The sequence below is a fragment of the Ursus maritimus genome, unplaced genomic scaffold, assembly GCF_017311325.1.
Source record: "Ursus maritimus isolate PB19 unplaced genomic scaffold, ASM1731132v1 scaffold_14, whole genome shotgun sequence".
Taxonomy (NCBI): domain Eukaryota; kingdom Metazoa; phylum Chordata; class Mammalia; order Carnivora; family Ursidae; genus Ursus; species Ursus maritimus.
Window position 1 is genome coordinate 49,247,283 of NW_024423786.1, and position 21,285 is coordinate 49,268,567.

The 21,285-nt window shown below is 55.5% G+C and overlaps 3 protein-coding genes across 9 annotated transcripts; 1 reads left to right on the forward strand and 2 right to left on the reverse strand.

Moving 5' to 3' along the window:
• Positions 1–987: 987 nt before the first annotated feature.
• Positions 988–6,180, forward strand: EPOR (erythropoietin receptor). 4 transcript variants are annotated; one of them, XM_040629290.1, is made up of 8 exons: positions 989–1,230; positions 2,058–2,193; positions 2,589–2,767; positions 2,846–3,003; positions 3,463–3,628; positions 3,701–3,788; positions 5,022–5,109; positions 5,203–6,180. In XM_040629290.1, exons 1-8 carry the CDS (start codon positions 1,116–1,118, stop codon positions 5,812–5,814), a joined length of 1,542 nt encoding a protein of 513 aa, XP_040485224.1. In that variant the 5' UTR covers positions 989–1,115; the 3' UTR covers positions 5,815–6,180. The 4 variants fall into 4 exon arrangements, with proteins under 4 accessions (XP_040485222.1, XP_040485224.1, XP_040485223.1 ...); XM_040629291.1 differs by having other exon boundaries at positions 990–1,230; positions 3,463–3,616; XM_040629288.1 differs by having other exon boundaries at positions 988–1,230; positions 5,022–6,180.
• A 946-nt stretch (positions 6,181–7,126) lies between these two features.
• SWSAP1 (SWIM-type zinc finger 7 associated protein 1) lies at positions 7,127–8,810 on the reverse strand. The gene is made up of 2 exons (XM_008708109.2): positions 8,530–8,810; positions 7,127–7,827 (listed from the first exon to the last, which is right to left on the reverse strand). The coding sequence occupies exons 1-2, from the start codon at positions 8,782–8,784 to the stop codon at positions 7,324–7,326; spliced, it is 759 nt and encodes a 252-aa protein (XP_008706331.2). The 5' UTR covers positions 8,785–8,810; the 3' UTR covers positions 7,127–7,323.
• A 4,900-nt stretch (positions 8,811–13,710) lies between these two features.
• On the reverse strand, positions 13,711–19,728 carry PLPPR2 (phospholipid phosphatase related 2). Of its 4 annotated transcripts, none has more exons than XM_008708068.2 (8): positions 19,563–19,728; positions 18,684–18,797; positions 18,437–18,572; positions 17,346–17,617; positions 16,218–16,394; positions 15,514–15,636; positions 15,164–15,215; positions 13,711–15,030 (listed from the first exon to the last, which is right to left on the reverse strand). In XM_008708068.2, the coding sequence occupies exons 1-8, from the start codon at positions 19,626–19,628 to the stop codon at positions 14,687–14,689; spliced, it is 1,284 nt and encodes a 427-aa protein (XP_008706290.2). In that variant the 5' UTR covers positions 19,629–19,728; the 3' UTR covers positions 13,711–14,686. The 4 variants fall into 4 exon arrangements, with proteins under 4 accessions (XP_008706290.2, XP_008706288.1, XP_040485227.1 ...); XM_008708066.1 differs by having other exon boundaries at positions 18,684–18,872; XM_040629293.1 differs by having other exon boundaries at positions 14,852–15,030; positions 15,530–15,636.
• Positions 19,729–21,285: the final 1,557 nt, after the last annotated feature.

Genomic DNA, 21,285 nt, shown 5'->3' on the forward strand with positions numbered 1-21,285 from the left:
CATCAGGATTGTGTTGCTGTCTCTGGGCTCTGATTTGCTCTGAGAATGAAACTGTGTCCACCCCACACCCTGCACCCCACCAGATCCAATCACCCTCTATGGCAACAGAACCACCTCTGATTTTTAGCGGGCCTCCCAAAGTAGAAAACTCATTTCCAGTCCCCCTGGAAGCAAAATGTGGTCATGTGACTAAGTCTAGGCCAATGGGATATGGGCAAATTCTTTTCCCCCAGTGACTTCGGGTAAAGTCCCAGGATGGAGGCTCATTGGATCCATCTGGGTCACATGCCCACCCTGAGCCAATCACGGTGCTCCAGGAAGCAGAGTGTTCTGACTGGCGAGTCTAGGGAGGGCAGGCGCGAACACCCGCCCCTACGCCAGGCAGGTACCCTTGTGGGGGTGTTTACCCTCGTTTGAGAAGCTCAACCCAAGTGAATAGCTTTCACCGTGTGTACTTTATTACTTTCCAAATTATTAAAAGAACTGCACATTCCTTATAAAATAAAATCCCAAGAGTAAAAAAAAAAAAAAACTGTTTTCCAAAAAAATCACAAATCTCAATACCCAGAATATGTTATTTTATCAGTACAGGATCATAGGGTACATACCGTCTGGCCACACTGCCTAGGACCGTGCAAACACTCAACCGCCAGTCACTATTAGGATTATTTATTCCTTCCCAGACTGGGAAGAGATGTTGATTCGCACGATAATACCAGTATCTTACATTTTTGGAATGTTTGCTCTCTGCCAAGCCAGGTTTTACAGATGAGAAGGCAGAAGCTCAGATAAGTGACCTGTCCAGGGTCACACAGTAAGAGAGTGTGTCTGCCGCAGAACCCGGCACTGTTCCGGACCCCCAAGTGGCTGCGGGGGGGCCCCTGAGTGCCCCTGCCGCCTCCCGCGGGACCAGCAGGGCGGCCTCCTCCCGTTTATCTCAGCCCAGGCTGCGTGTAGTCCCGCCCCCTCGGGGGAGCTGCCACTTGGAGGCGCCTGGCCGGGAAGTGCCTGGTCAGCTGTGTCCGGCGGAGGCAGCTGCTGACCCAGCTGTGGATTGTGCCAGGGGCGGAAGGGGGGCAGGGGCCCTGGGCCCCCTGTCTCGGGGGGGTTGCATCATGGATCACCTCTGGGCGCGCCTCTGGCCTGGAGTCAGCTCTTTCTGTCTCTTGCTCGCTGGGGCTGCCTGGGCTTCCCCACCCAGACCTCTGGACCCCAAGTTTGAAAGTAAAGGTAAGGGTGGACCGGTGTTGGACCCCTGCACTAGGTCCTGGACGACAATGCTCAGGCCTGAGCTTCCAGCCTGGGTCCTGAGGGCCATATTGGGTTCTGAACCTCCAGTTCTGGTCTTGGGGGCCAAGCTGGTCTCTGAACCTCTTAGACTGGGACCTGGTGTAGCATGCTGGGGTCTAAGACTCCAGACTGGGTCTGGAGGGGGACATAAGTTTCCCGTTTTATCTTTTCAGGGAGGCTGGGACATGATATATCTTAATGGGGCAAGGGCGGTGCTGGGTCTAGGCCTCGACGTCTAGAGTCCCCGAGGAGAGGGGTACCTTGCCGACCCTTCATTGAGGGAGGGAGGACAAAGCAGAGGGGCCGGGCCGCTGGAGACTGTAAACATGGTTTGTATGCGGGCGCCGGATCCTTTGGCCTGGGTTGAGGGAAGGGGCGGGGGAGGGGGTCACGGTTGGCGTTATCGGGCCGCCGGCAGCCTGCCGGGGCCGATAGGGGAGCCCGCCACCTCCGCACACATCCAGTGGCACTCCAGGCCAGGCCTGGGGCGGGGCCGGCACCTGGAGGCGGAGGCCTGGCAAGCTGCGCGCAGTCCAGCGCGTTGTGGGGTGGGCGGGGCTGTGTGTGGGAACAGTAAGGCAAGCAACCTGTGCTTGGGAGTTCGGGGGGCACCACCTCTGGGGACCCTTCCAAGGGCCCCGCTTGGGGTAGAGAGCGAGGCGGGGCGTTTTTCTTATCGGTTCGCACAGACAGCAGGAGGGAGGGGGAGGACGCGGTGGCCCGAAGCCTGGGCGCCCCCGACCCCCTCCCCTCGTTCCCACCCGCAGCGGCCCTGCTGGCTGCCCGCGGGCCCGAAGAGCTTCTGTGCTTCACCGAACGGTTGGAAGACTTGGTGTGTTTCTGGGAGGAAGCGGCCAGCGCCGGGGTCGGCCCCGACAACTACAGTTTCTTCTACCAGCTCGAGTGAGTGCAGCGAGGCAGGTGGAGCGCCCCCACGCTCTGAGGAGGGGGCAAGTGGGCAGGACAGAGCGCGCCCCGGAGCTTGCGCTTTGGGATAGCTGCTGGTGGCAGGGGCCAGATGGCACCTACCAGGTGGTCACCGGTGGGAAGCCCGCGGGATCAGGGCTGACAGCCCGCCTAGTGAGCCTAGTGACTGGGGTTGGAACACTCCCGCGATCTCTGTTGGAGAGCAGTCCCAAACTGTAGGGCAGGGACAGCAATCCCCCGATAGGACTAAGGCATCGCGTGGGTCGGGGCTGGGACGCCCCTCGGTCTTGCCCCAAATGCTCCCACGGTCCAGGCAATAACAGATTGTGCCCCCAATTGCTCCCTTGCCTCTCTGACTCCTTGACGCACAGGGGCGAGCCATGGAAGCCATGCAGCCTGCACCAGGCGCCCACGGCCCGCGGCGCTGTGCGTTTCTGGTGCTCGCTGCCTACGGCAGACACGTCGAGCTTCGTGCCCTTAGAGCTGCGCGTCACAGCGGTATCCTCGGGCGCTCCACGCTATCGCCGTATCATCCACATCAACGAAGTGGGTAAGTGCACAGGGAATGGGGACCTTGTCCGGTGAGGGAGTCTCGGTCACCGCCCACCTGATCAACCCCTTTCCTCAGTTCTCCTGGACCCCCCCGCGGGGCTGCTGGCGCGGCGGGCCGACGAGGGCGGCCACGTGGTATTGCGTTGGCTCCCGCCTCCTGGGGCCCCCGTGGCCAGCCTCATCCGCTACGAAGTGAACATCTCCTCTGGCAACGTCGCGGGGGGCGCACAGAAGGTGAGTCCGCCCCTACCGCCAGCCTCAGAGGCTGCGTGGTGGACAGCCCCGCCTCCTCCCTCCAAATCCCGCCCAGATGGTCACCACGGCCCCGCCCCCTGGCCTCGCCCCTCCAGACCCCGCCTCTGACGCCCGTCACCTCCCTGACCGAGACACCTCCACGCCCACTGACATGCCTTCTTTCCCAGTGCCTCCTCAGTCCACCTGGACCCAATTCCACTTACCCCAGTGACCCAAACACTAGACCCCTTCAAGGTCCCGATCCTCTAGGCTCGGGCCCCTCCGCCCTCTGCTCCCTGGAGCCGGGTCCGGATTGGCCCCGAGCCTTACTGGAAGACGCTTCTTGCTTTCATTGCCCTTTCCCCTCATGGCCTCGCTTGGGACCTGTTCTTCCTTTCTCTGATTGGCTCAGTGCCACCCCCCAGCCTTTCCTCTGATCGCCCCCCCCCACACACCAAGGTGGAGATCCTGGATGGTCGTACTGAGTGCGTGCTGAGCAACCTCCGGGGTGGAACCCGTTACACCTTCATGGTACGCGCGCGTATGGCCGAGCCGAGCTTCGGTGGCTTCTGGAGCGCCTGGTCTGAGCCTGCGTCGCTGCTGACAGCTAGTGGTGAGGCTCCAGGTAGGGGCGCAGGAGGAGCTGGGGCGGAGCATGGGGCATTCCCACCACCCTGACTTCCCCCCTGCTCCCCAGACTTGGATCCCCTCATCCTGACGCTCTCCCTCATCCTTGTGCTCATCCTGCTGCTGCTGGCCGTGCTCGCCCTGCTCTCCCACCGCCGGTGAGCGCCCCATTCGGGCACCTAGCCCAGACCCCTCCCCACCGTTCTCCTTTTGCTGTGGAAAGCTAGGCTCAGAGACTGGAAGGCGTTTGCCCAGGGACACACAGTGAGGGGTCAGTGGCAGGGCTGGGGTGCAAGCGAGACCAGCCCAGACTTAGTTAAAATTGCCTGGGAACATTCACCTGGTTTTTCTTCAGCCTCAGTGGCTGCTCCTTCTTGAATTCCTTTGCTTGTTCCTTTTCCCAATTTGGTCAACCTTTGTAAAATCCCCGGATGGACTTAATGGAAAGATTCAACACCCTGAGTGCCTCCTGCCCCTGTTGTCAAGCTCCTTAGATTCTTTATGGTACTGAGATTTTTGGAATTCCTAGCACATAACATGTGGTTTCACACCCTCAAGCCTTGGCACATGCTGTTCCTTCTGCCTGGAATGCCCTTCCTGCCTTGTCTGCCAAGCAGTCGCCTAGGTGTCTTTCAAGGCCTTGTTTATTTACTTGGTTGGAAAATACATACGGAGTGCCAACTGTGTGCTAGGCACTGAGGAGCAAGTGGAAAACAAACATGTCCCTCACCTTGTGGATCTCATAGTTGAGTCAAACAACAAGGGAACCAATGGGTATTTGATTATGCATTGTGATAAGTGATATATCACAGAAACAAATGCAGCATGGGGACATGACAGGATGATCACAGAAGGCCTCTGGGAGGTGAATCAGAATGGAAACCTGCCTTCTAACGAAGGCAGCCACATGAAAAGTGAAAAGAAATAGCAAGTGCAAAGGCCCTGAGGTGGGAATGAGCTTGGAACATTGAGGCGGCTGCCAGGAAGGGCCCTGTGGCTAGAGCAGAATGTGTTAGGAGAGAGTGGTGAATGATGAGGTGAGGGAGGTGACAAGGGTCAGAACATGTCAGGCCATCTGCAGGGCTGTGTACGTGTGTGGGGGGGTTGAATTTTATTCAGAGTACACTGGGGGAATATTATGGAAAGGAGTGAGAAGGGAAGGAACATCAGTGCATATTGAACTCCTATGCATCCTTCAAAACCCTGTTCCAGTCATCCACCTGTAGGCCTTGCAGGTGCAAGCCAGAGCCTCTGTTCCTTCGCCCCTATGCACTCCTCTGCCTCCACTGCGATCACAAGGGGCTAGGTCTATCTGTGCCCCTGCTCCTAAGAGGTACTGGTGGGTATTCAGTGACACATACCCATCTTCTTGGTTCTTTTGGCTTCACCAGGGCTCTGAAGCAGAAGATCTGGCCTGGCATCCCAAGCCCTGAGAGTGAGTTTGAGGGCCTCTTCACCACACACAAGGGTAACTTCCAGGTAGGTGGCGTGGTTGTCCCCTCAGGGCCTGGGGCATCCCTGCTCCTGCGNNNGAACCGCAGGTCTCTGAGCAGGCCGGTGCTGTTTCCCCAGCTGTGGCTGTACCAGAATGAGGGCTGTCTTTGGTGGAGCCCCTGCACTCCCTTTGCAGAGGACCCACCCGCCCCCCTGGAAGTCCTCTCTGAGCGCTGCTGGGGGGCAACACAGGCGGTGGAGCCAGGGGCAGAGGATGAGGGACCCCTGCTGGAGCCCGTGGGCAGTGAACGTACCCAGGACACCTACCTGGTGCTGGACAAGTGGCTGCTGCCCCGGAGCCCACCCAGTGAGGCTCTCCCGCGGCCTGATGGCGGTTTGGACACAGTGGCCATGGATAAAGGCTCCGAAGCATCCTCCTGCTCATCTGCTTTGTCCCTGAAGCCCGTGCCAGAGGGGACCTTGGGTACCAGCTTTGAGTATACCATCCTGGATCCCAGCTCCCAGCTCTTGCGCCCAAGGGCACTGCCCCCTGAGCTGCCCCCCACCCCACCCCACATAAAGTACCTGTACCTTATGGTGTCTGACTCTGGCATCTCAACTGACTACAGCTCAGGGGGCTCCCAGGGAACCCAGGGGGACTCATCCAATGGCCCCTTCTCGAATCCTTATGAGAACAGCCTCATCCCAGGCGCTGAGCCTTCACCTCCCAACTACGTGGCCTGCTCCTAGGACTCCAGCCCTCAGATGCTTGACCAGCATGACCTCAACTGCTAGTCCAGGCCTAAGACTCATTGAGCAGGGTTGGTGAGGCCTCCCTCAGGACTAGGGGCACTGCGAACCTCGGCTTTCTGCCCAATCCATCCTGCTCAGTACATCCTTTCGGTATTTTAAAATGTATAGAGCTGTGTGTGTGTATGTGTGTATGCATGTTATGTGTGTGTATTTTTTTTTCCCATCATGACTTCTGCAAACATCCTATAAGCCCCGTCCTTCCCGGGGCCCAGGCCATAGGGGCAGCAGAAAAAGGCCTCGAGCTCTGTCTGAAATTCTGGATCTGGCAACGTGAATAATAATCATAATAAAATGAATCAGTCAGTATATGTTATATTAGCTGCCATAACAACTCCTCATATGAGTAACGTAACACATCAAATGCTTTCTCTCTCGTATTTCAGTGCAAACCTCTAGGTGGGCAGCCGTCTCTGGGATGAGTCGGAAGCCCAGACTCTTCTGGTCTGGAGCTTCACCATCCATCCCCCAGGGCCACCCTGAGGTTTTTGGATGGTCCTCTGCGTCCTGCCAACCAACAAGCAAAACAAACAGCAGAAGATTCGGTGGGCCATTTTAGGGAGTTAGCCTAGGAAGTAGTAATCACCTCTTCTTTACCAATTCCATTGGCCAGAAACAGTCACAGGACCTCAGCTAGAACCACAGACAGCCGGGGAAAATGTAGTATAGCTATAGACCCAGGGAGAGGAAATCTGTGGGATGTGCCTCTAGCTAGTCTCTGCCACTAATAATAACACCACTATTTTGTAAGGCTGTATTTTGAATCAGGCCCTGTTCTAAGAGAGTACTCCGATGTGACCAGTGTCATCAGGTGGCTCCCTGGGAGTTCTGGTTTAACCACTTTGTAAAAGTTTGACATAACGGTGGAAAGATGAACATAGGCAGACCTACTCTACCAATTCCGCTTCTAGATATATACCCTAAAAGCCCTCACAGACGTGAACCAGGATATGTGTGCAAGAATGTTCATAAGCAGGAAATAAGTCAATCTGATTAATAAAATGGCGTATAGTCAGCCATGGAATTATATGCAGTAGGGGAAAAGGACTGAGCGGGGGGGGGGGGCAGAGGGAGAGCAACAAGCAGACTCCCTGCTCAGCCAGGGCGCCCCACCCAGGGCTCGATCCCAGGACCCAGAGATCATGACCTGAGCTGAAGTCAGATGCTTAACCCACTAAGCCACCCGGGTGCCCCTGGCCTAAGCTTAATAACAATGTTGGGTGGGAGAAGAAGGAAGTCTCAGAAGATTACATTTATCATGAAACTTTTTATAAAGTTCAGAAGAGCAAAACAATACGTTGATTGGGCATAATCGGTACGTGGTGATACTATTTTTCAAAAGAGAAAGAGCACTTTATATTCTTTAGGTCTTTGAATCTGCACATGTTCCTGAATTAAGTATTCCAGCCATGGGCAACTGAGGCATAGAGAGGCTATCACACACCAAACTCAAGGCTGGCCTTCAGAACTTGAACCTTTATCTGAGCTGGGGTTACCAGCCTGGGCAGGCCATGGGGTGACTGTCATCTCTCCATCTGGTCGGAAAGCCACCCACCACTCTGCTCTAGGGCCCTGCCCGCCTGGATCCAGGCAGGCTCGGAGGCAGTGCTGTCCCGGGCCCTGTGCATCCACCTGCAGCCAGCACTGGGCAGGGAAATACCGCTGGAGCAGCGACAGCTGCAGGGCATCCCCACTGTCTCCCTGCTCCTGGATCTGGAGGGCCACAATGAGCCCACAGCCCTGGCCAGGCCCAATCTGGTGGCTGAAGTGGGCAGCTGTGTCTAGAAGCAGGGCAGCCAAGTAGGCCACTTCCTGGGGCCCCCAGTCTCCCACTAGGTACTCCTCCAGGCCATCCAGCAGCAGGAGGGAGGGGGCTGGGCCCCGGGCCTCATGGGCAGAGCACAAAAGCTGAAGAAGTTCATGGGTTGAGGGTGGGTACTGGAAGCGGATCTTCTAGAGAGAGGAAAAAAGGAAAAGACCAGATTCAGCTCAGGAAGCCAAGCTCCCTGCTATACCTGTTTTCCTGCTCCGTACACTTTCCAGCACTAGGCTCTCAGGCCCCAGATAACTGGTTCCAGAGAGAAGCTGCTGAGAGTGGTTGAATACTCTTCTATTTGTACCCACCCCCTTTTTTTATATAAAAATATTTTATTTTTAGGTAATCTTCACACCGAAGGAAGGGCTCGAATTTATAAACCTGGGATCAAGAGTCGCATGCTCTACCAACTGAACCAGCCAGGCACCCCCCACCCCCTTTTTTTATCCTGCATTTATCACTCCCCTATTAGCTGAGAGCAGGTATGGTTTTTTTGCCAGGTCTCTAAGGCAATGTTCCCACGGAAAACCTCCTGATTGGCTCCAAAAGAAAAGCCGGTGTCCAGACAAGACACTGGTTTAGCCCTACCTCTTACCCACCCCTTTGGGGCGTCTCCTTTCGCTAAGCTCCGCCCCCTCAGGGAACGGTTTCCCAATCGTAACAACGGTTCCTATGGTCCCGCCCCCCCCTCCCCCCACCGCTCATTCATGACTCCGCCCCACAATGGCCGCTCAGAATCGCTCTTCCTTCGTCCCCTCCATTGGTCTGTCTACCTGTCACTCAATCCTCAATCCGCTCAGGTACTAACTAGTCCGCCTTCGGTCCCACCCTTCGGTTACCTGTAGCCGCAGGGGGTCGAGCGCTGCTCCCCTCCCGCGGGGCAGGCTTTGAAGAGGCCTCCGGGTCAGGAAGAGGACGGGACCTCGGCCCTCTCCTGCCGCTTCCAGGGCCGCCGTGAATAGCAGCGCCGTCTTTCCAGACCCTGGACCGCCAAGCAGCAGCAAAGGCGGCCCAGCCTCAGTTGTGTATTCCTCGGACTCTGCCGAGCTGCCCAGGTTTAGCGCCCGCCTCAGCGCCTCCGCCATTCGCAACATACTTCTGTCCAATCAGCGCCCCGTTCCTGCCCTTAATCCCGCCTAAACCGAGGTCTCATTGGTTACAATGCACTTAGCTTCTCCATTGGTTCATGGATCTGCCATCAAAGTTAGATTGGCTTTTACTAGCTCCTGCCCCGGTGAAGGGGGAAATAACTTAGCTTGAGGGAAGGGGGATGGAGGAGTTTGAGGGAGAAAAGCCCCTTACTTTGCGCAAGTCGGCTGAGGAAAGCAGCACGAATATTATTGTGAACTAATCAGCTAATCAGACAAATATAAGGGTCGAGAGTTGAAGGAAACAGGCCCTAATCACTGACACATTACTTAAAGTCTAGCCTCAGTCTGCTCACCTGTACAATGGAGCTCATGATATCGCAGAGGAATATTGTGATGGATGTGTCTGTGTGTGTTTCTGCTGATGTCACCCAATGACAATCGAGAAGGTGAGTGATGGAGGAGCTTGTGTGCTTCTTTCTCTTCACCTTAGTATTGGCACAAGCTCGCGTTGGAGGCTGCAGACTCGGGAACGTTCGTGGGCAAAACATCAGCAGCCGTCTCTGAGGGTCTGTGAGAAGAGGAGTCTCACCTGGCTTCCTCTTTGGCCTGGGGGCTCCTTGGGTTTTACTTGGGATGAGGGAGACGGGCATGACCATAGACCAAAGAAGGTGGCAGGAGAGACAAAGACACAGGGGGTGGGAGACTAAAGGACAGCCAAGGCAGAGACCTTGCCTGGTTCACTTAGGTATCTCCAGCGTCCAGAACAGTGACTAGATCATTGCAAATTCTCAATATATGCTTGTTAAACGAATGAATGAAGAAAGGAAGATAGAACTGATGAGAAACTGGGAAAGGAGGAGAAACAAGGTGAGTGGTTAAGTGATGGCTGGCTGGATCTCCTCACCCAGACTTCGCCCCAGAGCTGCCACTCACCCCTGTCGCCCTGGCAACTCTGTCTCCTGGTAACTTCAAAGTGGTGCTGTTGCCAGGAGACCCAGGGGCGGGGCGGAACTGATATTTCCTGGGCTTTCTCTCTCTGGGGCCAGAAAACAGATCCACAACATCCCCCAATACACCCACCCACACAGCCAGCACCTCCACACCCCCCTGCACACACGTGTGCGCGCGCGCATACACACACACACACACACACACACCATGGCATCTCTGCATATATTCTGCTTCCAGAACCCCCATCACCCACGTGTTCGCAGCCCTCTCCTATCTTGACACAAAGCATCCCATGCACACTTTTTCCCACATTTACTTCCCCACACCCTTAGCCTTGCACACACACTTAAACACACTCTGATACAACCATACCATTGCTATTACACACACACACACACATGCACACACATAGATACATTTCCTTTCGGCTAATGTGCCTGCCGCTCTTTCTACACACACACACACACACACACACACACACACACGAAGCACACTGTTACACTCCTTGTCCAACGCACCATCTCAATCCCCCCCAACAGATGCACAAACCATGATTCACCTCACTTTGCAACACTCCAAATGCACAAGCACCCAGTAGTGACACCAGTGCCACATAGTCGTGCAGTTACATACACAGGAGCATAACCAGCACAGCCCCACTGTACTCGATATTCCCTTGCTGAGAGCACTCAGGTCCCAAATATCTCTGTGGCTCATTTTCCCACTCCATTCAGGTCTTGGTCAAATATCACCTACTCTGAGAGGCTTTCCCCGATCACCTGTGTAAAAGTGTGTGCCCTACACTAACTGCTTATCCATCTTTATTTCTTTTCAAATAACTTATAATTTCCAATGTTATGTCTTTATTGACTCTCTCATCACTAGAATGTCAGCTTCACCAGGGAGATTCTTTCTTTTGTTCATTGCTCGGCCCTCAGCTCCTAGAATGGCACCAGCACACAGCAGGTGCTCATAAATATAGACTGAGTACGTTGGCAGAGATGCAGATGTTTGGCATATTTCTTGTACACATAGTACTTCTTTCTCTCACTTCTCAGATGCCTGTCTTCATGTCCTGATGGAAGGACCCTTACTGTAGAGAAGCTTCCAGGAGGAGGGAGGACCAAAGTGTGAGGGGACAGGGGAGTGGACAGCTCAGAGTCAGTCTGTGCTTCTCCCTCGTTTTTCAGCACCAAGTGATTAATTTATTCATTTAATAAAATTTTATTGAGCATCTACTGTGTGCCAGGCACTGTTCTAGGCACCAGGGCTCCAGCAGTGAAAAGACAACTAAGGGGGCACCTGGGTGGCTCTGTCGGTTGAGCGTCTGCCTTCGGCTCAGGTCTTGATCTTGGGGTCCTGGGATTGAGCCCCACATCAGGCTCCCTACTCAGCAAGGAGTCTGCTTCTCCCTCTCCCTTGCCCTTTCCCCCCACTCATGCTCTCTCTCTCAAATAAATAAATAAAAATCTTAAAAAAAAAAGACAACTAAGTCTATGTCCTTGTGGAGCTCACATCCTAGTGAGAGAGAAGATAATGTCCACTAAGCATAATGAAGAGTTTAAATAGTCTGTGAGTGGATGACAAGTGTATGCAAAAAAATTTTGCACGGGGGAAAAAAATTCTGGAAGGACCAGTTGTTTGCTTTTTGCATTTTGAAATAGGGTGGTAGAGGCAGGCCTCACTGAGAAGGTGACACTTAATTAAAGGCTTGAAGTTGCTGAGGGAACGAACCATGTAGATGCGTGGGGAAGAGCATTCCGAGCGGTGGCACCTTTAAGTGCAAAGGCCCTGAGGCACTGGGAGAACTTTGGCTTCTACCAGGATACATGGGGAGACACAAGAGCGTTTGAGCAGAGGAAGGTTGTGGTCTGACTTACATTATAAACCAGAACTCGATTTTGGTTGAGTTAGAGATTCTGTGGGACCTACAGGGGCATATCGAGAAGTCTTTTGAATAAGTACGTATACCTCAGTCTGGATTTTCTACCTAAAATTATCCATCCTGGGATGAGGGTGTGAACAAGGCGAGGCCAGCTGTCTCCACCCTCTCTAGCAGGCCCAAATGCTTTTTTGTGTCTGGCAACCCCCACTTTCTCCTTTCTTGGCCAGCACTTAATTTCAGGACCGCGGACAGCGCTAGCTGCCTGCGCTGGCATGCTGTCCGCTGTGCTGAAGTTTTGTTTCTTTCCTGGGCCGAGTGGAGGTAGCTGTGGGACAGAAGGAACCATGGCTCTCAGGGGTGTGATCCCTGAAAATAGGAGCTCTGTTTGGTGAAGAAGGGGGCTCCATGATTCTATCCTCCTCTGCTTAAGCCTTCTCATGCCCCCATATCATTTCCCACGGCCCACAATCAGCCCCATCACCTATCCCACCTCCTCTCCCTTTATCTGCCTCCTCCCTGGCTCACCTGAGCAGCACAGGCCTCCTCACTGTTTCCTGAACACAGCGGGCCGGTTCCCACCTCAGGGCTTTCGTGCTTGCTGTTCCCTCTGCCTCGAACGTTCCTTCCCCCCGCCATATTTACATGACTCTCTCCTCCCTCCTTCATGCCTCTTTATTTTTTTTTTAAGATTTTATTTATTTATTTGACAGAGAGACAGCCAGTGAGAGAGGGAACACAAGCAGGGGGAGTGGGAGAGGAAGAAGCAGCCTCCTAGCGGAGAAGCCTGATGTGGGGCTCGACCCCAGAACACCAGGATCACGCCCTGAGCCGAAGGCAGACGCTTAACGACTGCGCGACCCAGGCGCCCCTTTCATGCCTCTTTAAATTGCAAACTCTGTCCCCATCCCAAAGTTCTCCCATTGTCTTCTCTAGCTTGAATGTTTTCCTATCACTTATCAATATCTAATATATCAGAGATCCCAAACCCTGACCTAAACCCTTGATCCTAGAGTTTGGAATTCAGAATTTTTCAGATTTTTTTTTTAAAGGTACTATGGTATAATACTATGTATCATGTAACATCCCTAGTGGGGCCTGGGATAGCACCTCAAAATCAAACACTTTCCTTTATCTGCAATGAAACGTAAGCATATTCACATCTAGTTCAATAAATAAAAGCTATAATAACCTTATGTCAGTAAAGGCCAGGTTTTGCCACAAATGGGTTATGAAAAAATTTTGGTTTTCAGACCTTTTTGGAATTTGGAATTGTGAATCTGTATCTAGCTTATTTATTTTATTGTCTGTCTCTCACATATTAGAATGTTAGCTCTCTGATGCAGAAATTTGTGTCCATTCTGTTCACTGCTACAGCCCCTGTGCCTACTACGCAGCATGTGGCACACAGTAGGTGATACACAGTGTTTGCTGAATGCATGCATGCATGAATGAATGAATGAATGAATGAATGAATAGAATGGGGGGGGGAGGAAAGCAGTTAACCCTTTCCTGATTCCTGAATGACTCCATGCCCCGAATGGCCTGTTTGAAGCCCTTCAGAGCCACAGTGGGCTGTGGGGAGGTCTGTGCCTCCATGCCCCTCCTACCCTCCTGGTTTCCACTGGGTCCTCAAGGTTTGGGTCTCAGCACAATGTCACAATCAGAACCCCTGCTCCCATCCATGCAGCCAGGGGGTTGGCATGGGGGCTTCTAGAGCCCTTGCCCTATTCCCTGTGTCCTCTGCACCCTGGCCATAGTCAGAAACAGGCCACCTGCCTGCAGGAGACAGTCATGTGAGGCCCCTCACCATCTGTTTGTGTGCCTTACATGTTTGTGGGGACTGTCTGCATTTGACAGATGAAGAAACAATACAACAGAGAGGTTAATTAACTTTCCTGAGGTTATGCAACCAGGAGATGCTGAGCCAGGATGCAAGTCGCTGGCTCAATGACCCCGCACTGCTTTTCCATAATCACTCTCAGATCCACTGTGACAATAAACGCACTCCCAGTCTCACCTTACCTACATACCAACAATCAAATTCTTCCACACTCCAACACCTGGGGGAGGAGGAAGGCAGGTGGCCAAACTTCTGTTACAAACAGGTCTTTATTAAAGATAAGGAGGGGGCAGGAAAGGGGGGCAGTGTCTCCTCTGCCCACTGCCTTTGGCTGCCTGGGGCAGGGGAGCCCTCTCTGCTCCATCCATGCCCCCCCTCCCCCATGATGGCACATTTGCAGGAGGCTGGGGCCCGGGGCAGGGGGCAGTGTAAAGAACAAGGGCAGATTCCAAGGCAAAAAAAAGTCCCTTCCCATAGCCCTAATAAGAAGGGTTTGGGGCGACCTGGGCACAGACAAGGGGAGACACAGCACCCTGAACCCCAAAACCTCTGAACTGGGGCAAGCCCTGTATAAGTTGGGAGTTAGGAGGGACTGAGTGAGAGGTTGCACATGGGGAGGGGCTGAGAGAGGAAGGGGTGCCCCAAGGACCCTGCCATGGGGGAGCCTGCCCCCCATGCTCCAGCTGGACTCTCTGGATCTGAGAGAGGACCCGATGACAAAGGATGACCCCATCTCCCTCTTCTCCTTTGCTCGTACTTAGACATTGGCGGTCCCCCAATGACTGGAATCATACCCACCCATCCTAGAAATTCTGAAAACCAAGGACTCCTATTGGTTGTTCAGACGCTGAACACTAACTGGAGTTACCCTCTTGCCTGAGGATTCTAAGACGTGAGGGGAGGCTCCCACGGGCTGGAGTAAACTCCTTTTAAGTAGAAATTTTAGAACTGGGGGCTCCCATTGGCTAAGCAATGGCCAATGGGGTCAAGTTTTGGCCCTTAAAAGAGTAATCCTAGGGGCAAGGGCCCACCTCCCAGTTATGCCCACTTGGGTGTCTCAGAGGGCAAGAGAGGCAGGGGGCCCCTCAACTGTCCTTCCAGCCAGCCTCTAATGCCTAGGCCTGGCTGGTTTGTGCACAGAGGGCTTTGGCACTCACATGGCACACGCACACACACGTGTGGCAGGGAAGGAATGGGGACCTGGCAGATTCTGGGAGGGTGGTGGGGCCTCACAACAGGTGGTCACGGCTGGCAAACAGGTAAGGGCTGAAGTTGTCCCGGTGGAAGGGGGAGGGATAGAGTCCACTAAGGGTGTACAGGTCCCGCAGCAGGGGTGTGGGCAGCAGCAACTTCCGACCACGTCCACCACCCCCACCCGGCCCCCCAGGCCCAGGGGAGGAGGGTGAGGGGCCCTGGCTGGGCGTTGGTGCTGGCAGGGGCAGGGGCAGGGGCAGGGGCGTCGGCTCAGACCTCAATCGAGGGCGGGGCACACGGGGCGACGAACACATGGCTGGAGCCCTGGAGGACACGCAGCTGGGGATCAGGTGGCCACGGCGGGCACAGTTCTGCGACTCTGGGGGTCAGGGTCAGAGGTCAGGGGATCAGAAAGCTTGGGAGAGGGCCACGAGAGCATAGGCGAGACCTCTGTGGCAGTGACTGCGACCTGGAAGTCCCCCCGGTTATCCCCCCACTCCCTCGACACTCACTGGATGGGGTGAGCCGTGCCGGTGTCGAATGCGGCCTGCAGGCTTCGGGTTCCTGAGACAAAGAGGCAGAGGGAAGGGGCTAGTGGCCCCCTGGGCCCCGCTGGCCACAGCCATGAGGGGCTCATCAGGCAGAAAGCCGGTGGAAAAGACAACTAGAGTTTTTGGGATTAACCATAACACACCCTTCTATTTTGTGTGACTGTCCCCCAGGACCTAGGTCCACAGAGACAAGCAATCCCTCTACTTCCCCATGGCCTGGAGACCCCCACCTCTTGCCTGACTTCCTGCCTCCTTGGTCCCCCTCCACCCACCACCCTCTCCAGCCGGGAGCAGACCCCGGCCCCCCTTACCTGGGCCACACTTAACTTTTCGAGGGGGCTTTCCATGGTGGGGGCTTGGCCCAGGTCCTCCCAGGGGGAGAGCCTTCGGCCAGAGGGCCGCCGGCTCTGGAAGTTGTGTACAACACAGGTGACCTGGGACAGAGTGAGAGGGGCATGTTGAGACCTGAAGCCAATAATGTGGGAGTAGCGTAAATACCATCCCCATTTTTCAGGTAAGGAAACTGAGGCTCAGGTTTTCAGTTAACATTTTTCCAGTACGTTTACGTGCCAGGCATTGTTCTTTCCACCTTACTAAGAGGTAGGTACTATTATTATTTATTCCACAGGGCCGTGACTAGGGTGAGGCAAGTAAAGCCAAGTGGTGCAAAGGCAGGATCTGATCCTGTCTTTTAAGTTTTTGATATTTTGGACATTATGTGTTTTTGCATTAATTTCGGCTTTTAAAAATATCTCATTAAAACATTTATCTTGATTCCTGAGTGTCTTGGTGGCCCTTTAAATTCTGCACTCAAAGCAAGGACCTCACTCTACTTACCCTGGTCCCGGTCCTGTCATCCCATTCCACAGGTGAGAACATCCAGGCAGGGTAAGATTAAGGGACTCGCCCAAGGTCACACAGAGTCCACACCCTTCACTATCGTGTGGTCCAGCTTCTTGGGTCAGAATGCTGATAGAGGGTCTCCCATACTGGAATGGATGGCAAGGTGGCTCACCAGAAAGGTTGCGATGGCAGCGCCTGTCAGGAAGCCCGCCAACACGTCGGACCAGTGGTTGCGGTACTCGGCCACACGGACCACGCCCACCAGGAAGGCGGGGCACAGCAGGGCCAGGCAGAGGGAGGGCTTGACCAGGCGGGAGCCCTTCACGCGGAACACGAGAGTCACGTACATCTGTGGGAGCCAGACCAGTCAGGGGACGCATGGCAGCACAGTTGCCGAACCCAAGTGGATATTGCCTTCCGGGCTAGAGGGCGTGGCCAGAATCCCTGGGAATGGCCTTGGGCCCGAGGCTGTGGCCAGGGGCTCCGGGGAACAGAGCCAGGGGCACAGGAGTTCGAGGATGAAGTCGTGAACTCCCAGCGGTCCCTTGCAGGGATGGGGGCGTGGCCAGGGCACCAAAAAGCAGTGGACAGAGTCTGGGGCCCAGGTCTCCCCAGGACTAGTCACAGATCGGGAAAGATGCTTGCTAGGTTAGCGTACAGTCTCAGAACCAGAGAGTGGAGTCAAGGCCCAAGGAGGCAGGTCCAGGAACTCCAGGAGGTAGAATCCCCAAACCCCAGGGACCCATTGCCAAGAACAGAAACTAGTCCTGGACTCCAGAAAAAGGAGTCAAAGCAACAGGAGGTGTGAACCAAGGAAAAGCTGGGGACAGAGGTAGTCCCAGTGGGTCAAGTCGGGGGCGTGGCCAGATCTAGAAAGGGCAAGGACAAAGCGGGGGTGGGGGTGGGGAAGGGGTCCTCTCTCCTGGGCTCCAGGAGACCGAGTTGAAAGCCCACCCTCCCAGTCTCCCAGCCAATATTTAGGGACCTGTAGCATCATGGGGACATGGCTAGGCTGCAGGGAATGGAGTGCAGTGCTCCAGGAACAGTGTTTTGGTCCCATTGGTTGGCATTCCTGGGCCAGGGGGCGTGGCCAGACCCCAAAGAGGCAGTCAAGAACAGAGCAATAAACTCAGACTCCGGGCAGGCATCAGGCCAGCCAAGGAGGGGGGGTCACCCTAGGGACAGTGTCGCAGCACTGCGGCGTGACTTTACCCTGGGAAGGAATCAGAGGTTCCAGCCCAGAGTGGCCTCCTTGCCCACTGGCTGCCCCCCACTTTTGTGCCCCTATTCTGGGGCTCACCGCTGTGTAGGTGACCGCATAGGCGCAAAGAGCAGCATCCTTGCAGGGGAAGGCACGGCGCGCAGCGGCCACGAGGCTGGGGCTGCCGGCACAGGCACCCTGGTCGGTGACGAAGCGGTCGGGCCCTGGCCTGTCGGGCGAGGGTGGTGGGCAGCCCAGGGCCGTGTAGTTGGGGCGGCACACTGACAGGAAGTGCGGCGTCGGGTTGCCGGTCACCACCTGCCCCGCATTGGCGAAGATGGTCGTGGTGAAGAGGCCGAAGGAGTAGACCCCTGGGGGTGGGGTGGGAGAGGGAATTCATGCTGGGCCCCTGATACCCCAGGGGCCCTCCTCCTGTGAGCCCCTATGGCTCATCTGGGCACCTTGTTCCTGTGACCATCATTAAAGCACAGCTGAGGATCCCCCTAAAGCCATATCCCATATTGCTGGGCCAAGGTCCTCTCCCCTTGGGCCCACCGTGATGGTACTCTGAGCCTCTTGCTTCTGTCCCCCTTGGGTTACTACCATGTCAGGAGTGGGTCCTCCCCTGAAACCCCAATATAGCTGGGCTGGAGTCCTCAACAGCAGGACATCAGGATCGGGCCCATACCTCGAACTCCCAAGGACCATCCTGATGGCATTTCTGAGCCTCTTTACGCCTGCCCTGGACTGTTATTGAGTTGATCACTTTTTCCCTGGATCAACAATCACCCACAGCTAGGTCTCCGGCCCTCTGTCATAGGGACCATCACTTTGGATGAGCTCTGCCCTTCTCCTACACCATGGGCTGGGACTGCACAGCGGGGTCTCATTTTCCTGTTTGGAGTGGGGTGAGGGGTGGGCTGGTCTTTGGCCTGGACCTATGTCCCCCTTTTCTGCCTTGAGACTCTCCTTGTAGTAATCTGGGGCCCTCACCATTGCCGCCATGGTTGGCCTAAGCCCCACCATTGTCCCTAGAACCTCCGTTGTGCCTGGCCTTACCTACATCCCTCTTTGCCTCATGAGGTCACTGTCATGGCAGTTCTAGGGCCTCTTCCCCATAAAATCCCTATTGCGGCTGAATCTGGCCCGTATCTCCTTTGCATAGCTGACCCTCTGGCCACATCACTCACCCAGGAAGCGGACCAGCCTCCGCAGTGGGGGGCTGAAGCGGCAGCAGGCCCCAGACACGATGGTGCTCTCCCCGATGATGGGGATGGCTGAGGGCGGCGCGGGGAAAAAGGCACGCGCCAGCTCCCCCAGCAGGATCTGTGGGCAAGATCAAGGCAGGGTCTTCCTGGCCTTCAAATCCAACCCTTCACCCACCTCCACCTGGCCCTCCTGCCGCCTGGGTCTGACCAAGGCTACCCCCAGTCTCACCGTAAGGGTGGGCCCAGCAGTGACCAGGGCATAGATGAGTGCAGGAGGCGCTCGGCTGGCAGCCTCGGGCCCTGGGTAAGGCTTGGCGTAGGTGCTGTCATAGCAGAAGAACCCCTGGGTGTGTACGGGGAAGGTGTCTGTGAACTCCAGGCGGTAAGCAAGCAGGACCACGATGCCCAGGAGCACTGACTGCCACCCGGTAATGGGAGGGGGACAGAGAGAGAAGAGACAGGGTCAGGTCCAAGCTGGGGCCATGGTGAGAGACACAGAGATGGAGAGAGACTGAGATGGGGAGGAGAGATGGAGAGATCAAGACTGAGGGAGGTACAAAGGGTGAGAGAGACAGAGAGAAGCTGGGAATGGTCTGGGCCTGGGAGACACAGAGACAGAAAGAGAAGACTGAAGGGGAGGGGAGGAGAAAAAGAAGGGACTAGTAAAATGCAAAAGACAGAGGAGGTAGGATGGGGGAGAGCAAGTGAGGACTGGCCAGGGCTCAGACAGAGAGAGGGGTCAGCAGGGGCGGGGGGGGGGCACAGGCCAACAGGGGGAAAGATAATGCTACTAGTAGAAGTGCTAGCAGCTCCCAGAAGTACAACCCTTACTGGGGACAGGAATCATACTAAGCCCCTCCCGTGAATTAATACATCTTACCTTCGTAACTGCCCTAGGAGAAAGGGACTCTGATTAAGCCTATTTGAGAGCCTAGGGAACTGTGGCTCAAGGGGGTATGGTTGGTACCCAGAGCTCTGCGGTAAGGGTAGGCAGAGCAGGCTTGGAATGCCGGGAGTGTCACTTCTGAACGCGCCTCCTCCCCGCTGAGGGTCTGGGAGTGAGTCTGGGGGGCGAACGGGCAGGGGGGAGAGTTACTGGGTTCCTCACCTCCACGAAGACAAAGCAGGGAATGATGGAGAAGCTCCTCTTCGACTGAGGTCTCCCTCCTGCCATGGTGAAGGCCGGGCCTGTGGAGGTGGGGAGGGAATGGGACGGCCAGGGCGGAGCCTAGGGGGAGGCTCTGGTCACCTGCCTGCGTAGAGTCCTCTGGCCACACCATGATCCCCCCCACCCCAGGCCCCAGAACTACTACAAAGGAGCCCTGGCTCCACCCACTAAGCCTTCTGGCCATGACTCTGAATATCCAGGATCCTGCCCATGGGAGGCCTGCCCTGACACAACCAGCTCACTCATCCTCTGCCGGGGATCCCAGAGATTCTGTAGTGGTCTTCTCCCCCCACAGCCCACATGCCTTTTAGGAGGGTCTCTCCTCCTTACCATACAGGTCACCTCCCTTCAGCCTTTGGAAGAGACTTCTCCAGCTTAATGGACCCCTCCCCCCCAGAGAAGGGCCCATTTAGAAGCATCTTCACTCCCACTGGCTTTTAGGAGACCCCATCCTCTTTCCCTATGTGCTTTATAAGGGACCCCATGCTCTGTGTCCCCCACCCCCACCAGGTTCCTCCTCTGAGTCCCTTCCCCCATGGCCCACAGGGGCCTCTCTCTCCTGTCCCCATGGGCTGCGCCTGACTGGTTCGGGCTGATGGCCAGGCCCTCCTTCTATCCCAGCTGCCACCCCCTCTCCCCCTCCTCCCAGCCTGTCTGCCTCTCTGTATCATGAGAGGGCTATCTTCTCCCAACAAGCCCCCTCTCCCCCCAGTCTAACCTCAGTCCCCAGCACTGAGGGGCCAACAGGGCCACACCTGCTCGACCCATTCTCCCAGGCTGACCTCACCTGTGAAAGGGCCCTATGGCTTCCCACAGGCCTCCGCCACACCCACAGACTCACAGCCGCTCCTGGCGGCCAGCAGGGCAGGGATGGTCAACCCCATTGCACAGATGTGGAAACTGAGGCCCAGGAAGGTGAGGGTAGGCACTCTGGGTCCAGTGCCCCATCCACGCAGCTTGCTCTGCAGTGTGACATGTGGGGTGAGGGTCACCAGAGATCTCAGATGCCCATGTGGCCACGGCCCCTCACCCTTCCAGAGACACAATCACACATGCTGGCACCCTTAGAGTACACAATTCAGCCACAGCCTCCATCCCAAACACCACACCACACACACAAACATATGCACACACACACACACACACACACACACAGTACAGCGTTTGTCCATCCCACCAAAAAGGATCCAGTGCCTGCTGTGTTGCAGGCACTTTGCTTGTGCTGAACAAGACAGGCCTGCTCATTCAGACAGGTGCCCAACACCCACTACACACAACTGTACACTCACACACATGGCACAGTGTGCACACGGCCTGTCACAGACACCCACACAGATCAAACTCCCCCCCCCCACAAACACACACAGTCACAGGGACACAAGAAAAGGTCCTTCATACACTTCACAGCCCCACATACAGCCCCACACAAGCACTCACCTCACCATCACCAGGGACAGCCTCAGGGCTGCCAACACACTTGAGAGTTACATCAAAAAGAGTCACCGCACACAATGGGGGTCACAAACCGGTCACGGCAGCGTCACACCCCCAATTACCAGGCACTCCGACACAGCCACACACATTAACAGTCTCTCATCCACACTGACGCTCACTGGAGATACGATGTCATCCACAAGCTCAGCCACATGGCCACACAAGGGCA

Excerpts from the sequence above, each read along its gene's own strand:
- SWSAP1 (XM_008708109.2), bottom strand. The coding sequence starts at position 8,784 with ATGTTGCGAATGGCGGAGGCGCTGAGGCGGGCGCTAAACCTGGGCAGC. Across the intron at positions 7,828-8,529 it reads TCGACCCCCTGCGGCTACAG|AAGATCCGCTTCCAGTACCC; the intron begins GTAACCGAAGGG and ends TCCTCTCTCTAG.
- PLPPR2 (XM_008708066.1), bottom strand. The coding sequence starts at position 19,628 with ATGGCAGGAGGGAGACCTCAGTCGAAGAGGAGCTTCTCCATCATTCCC. Across the intron at positions 18,573-18,683 it reads CTGCTGGGCCCACCCTTACG|ATCCTGCTGGGGGAGCTGGC; the intron begins GTGAGACTGGGG and ends TCTTGCCCACAG. Across the intron at positions 15,031-15,163 it reads GGCACGGCTCACCCCATCCA|AGTCGCAGAACTGTGCCCGC; the intron begins GTGAGTGTCGAG and ends CCTGACCCCCAG.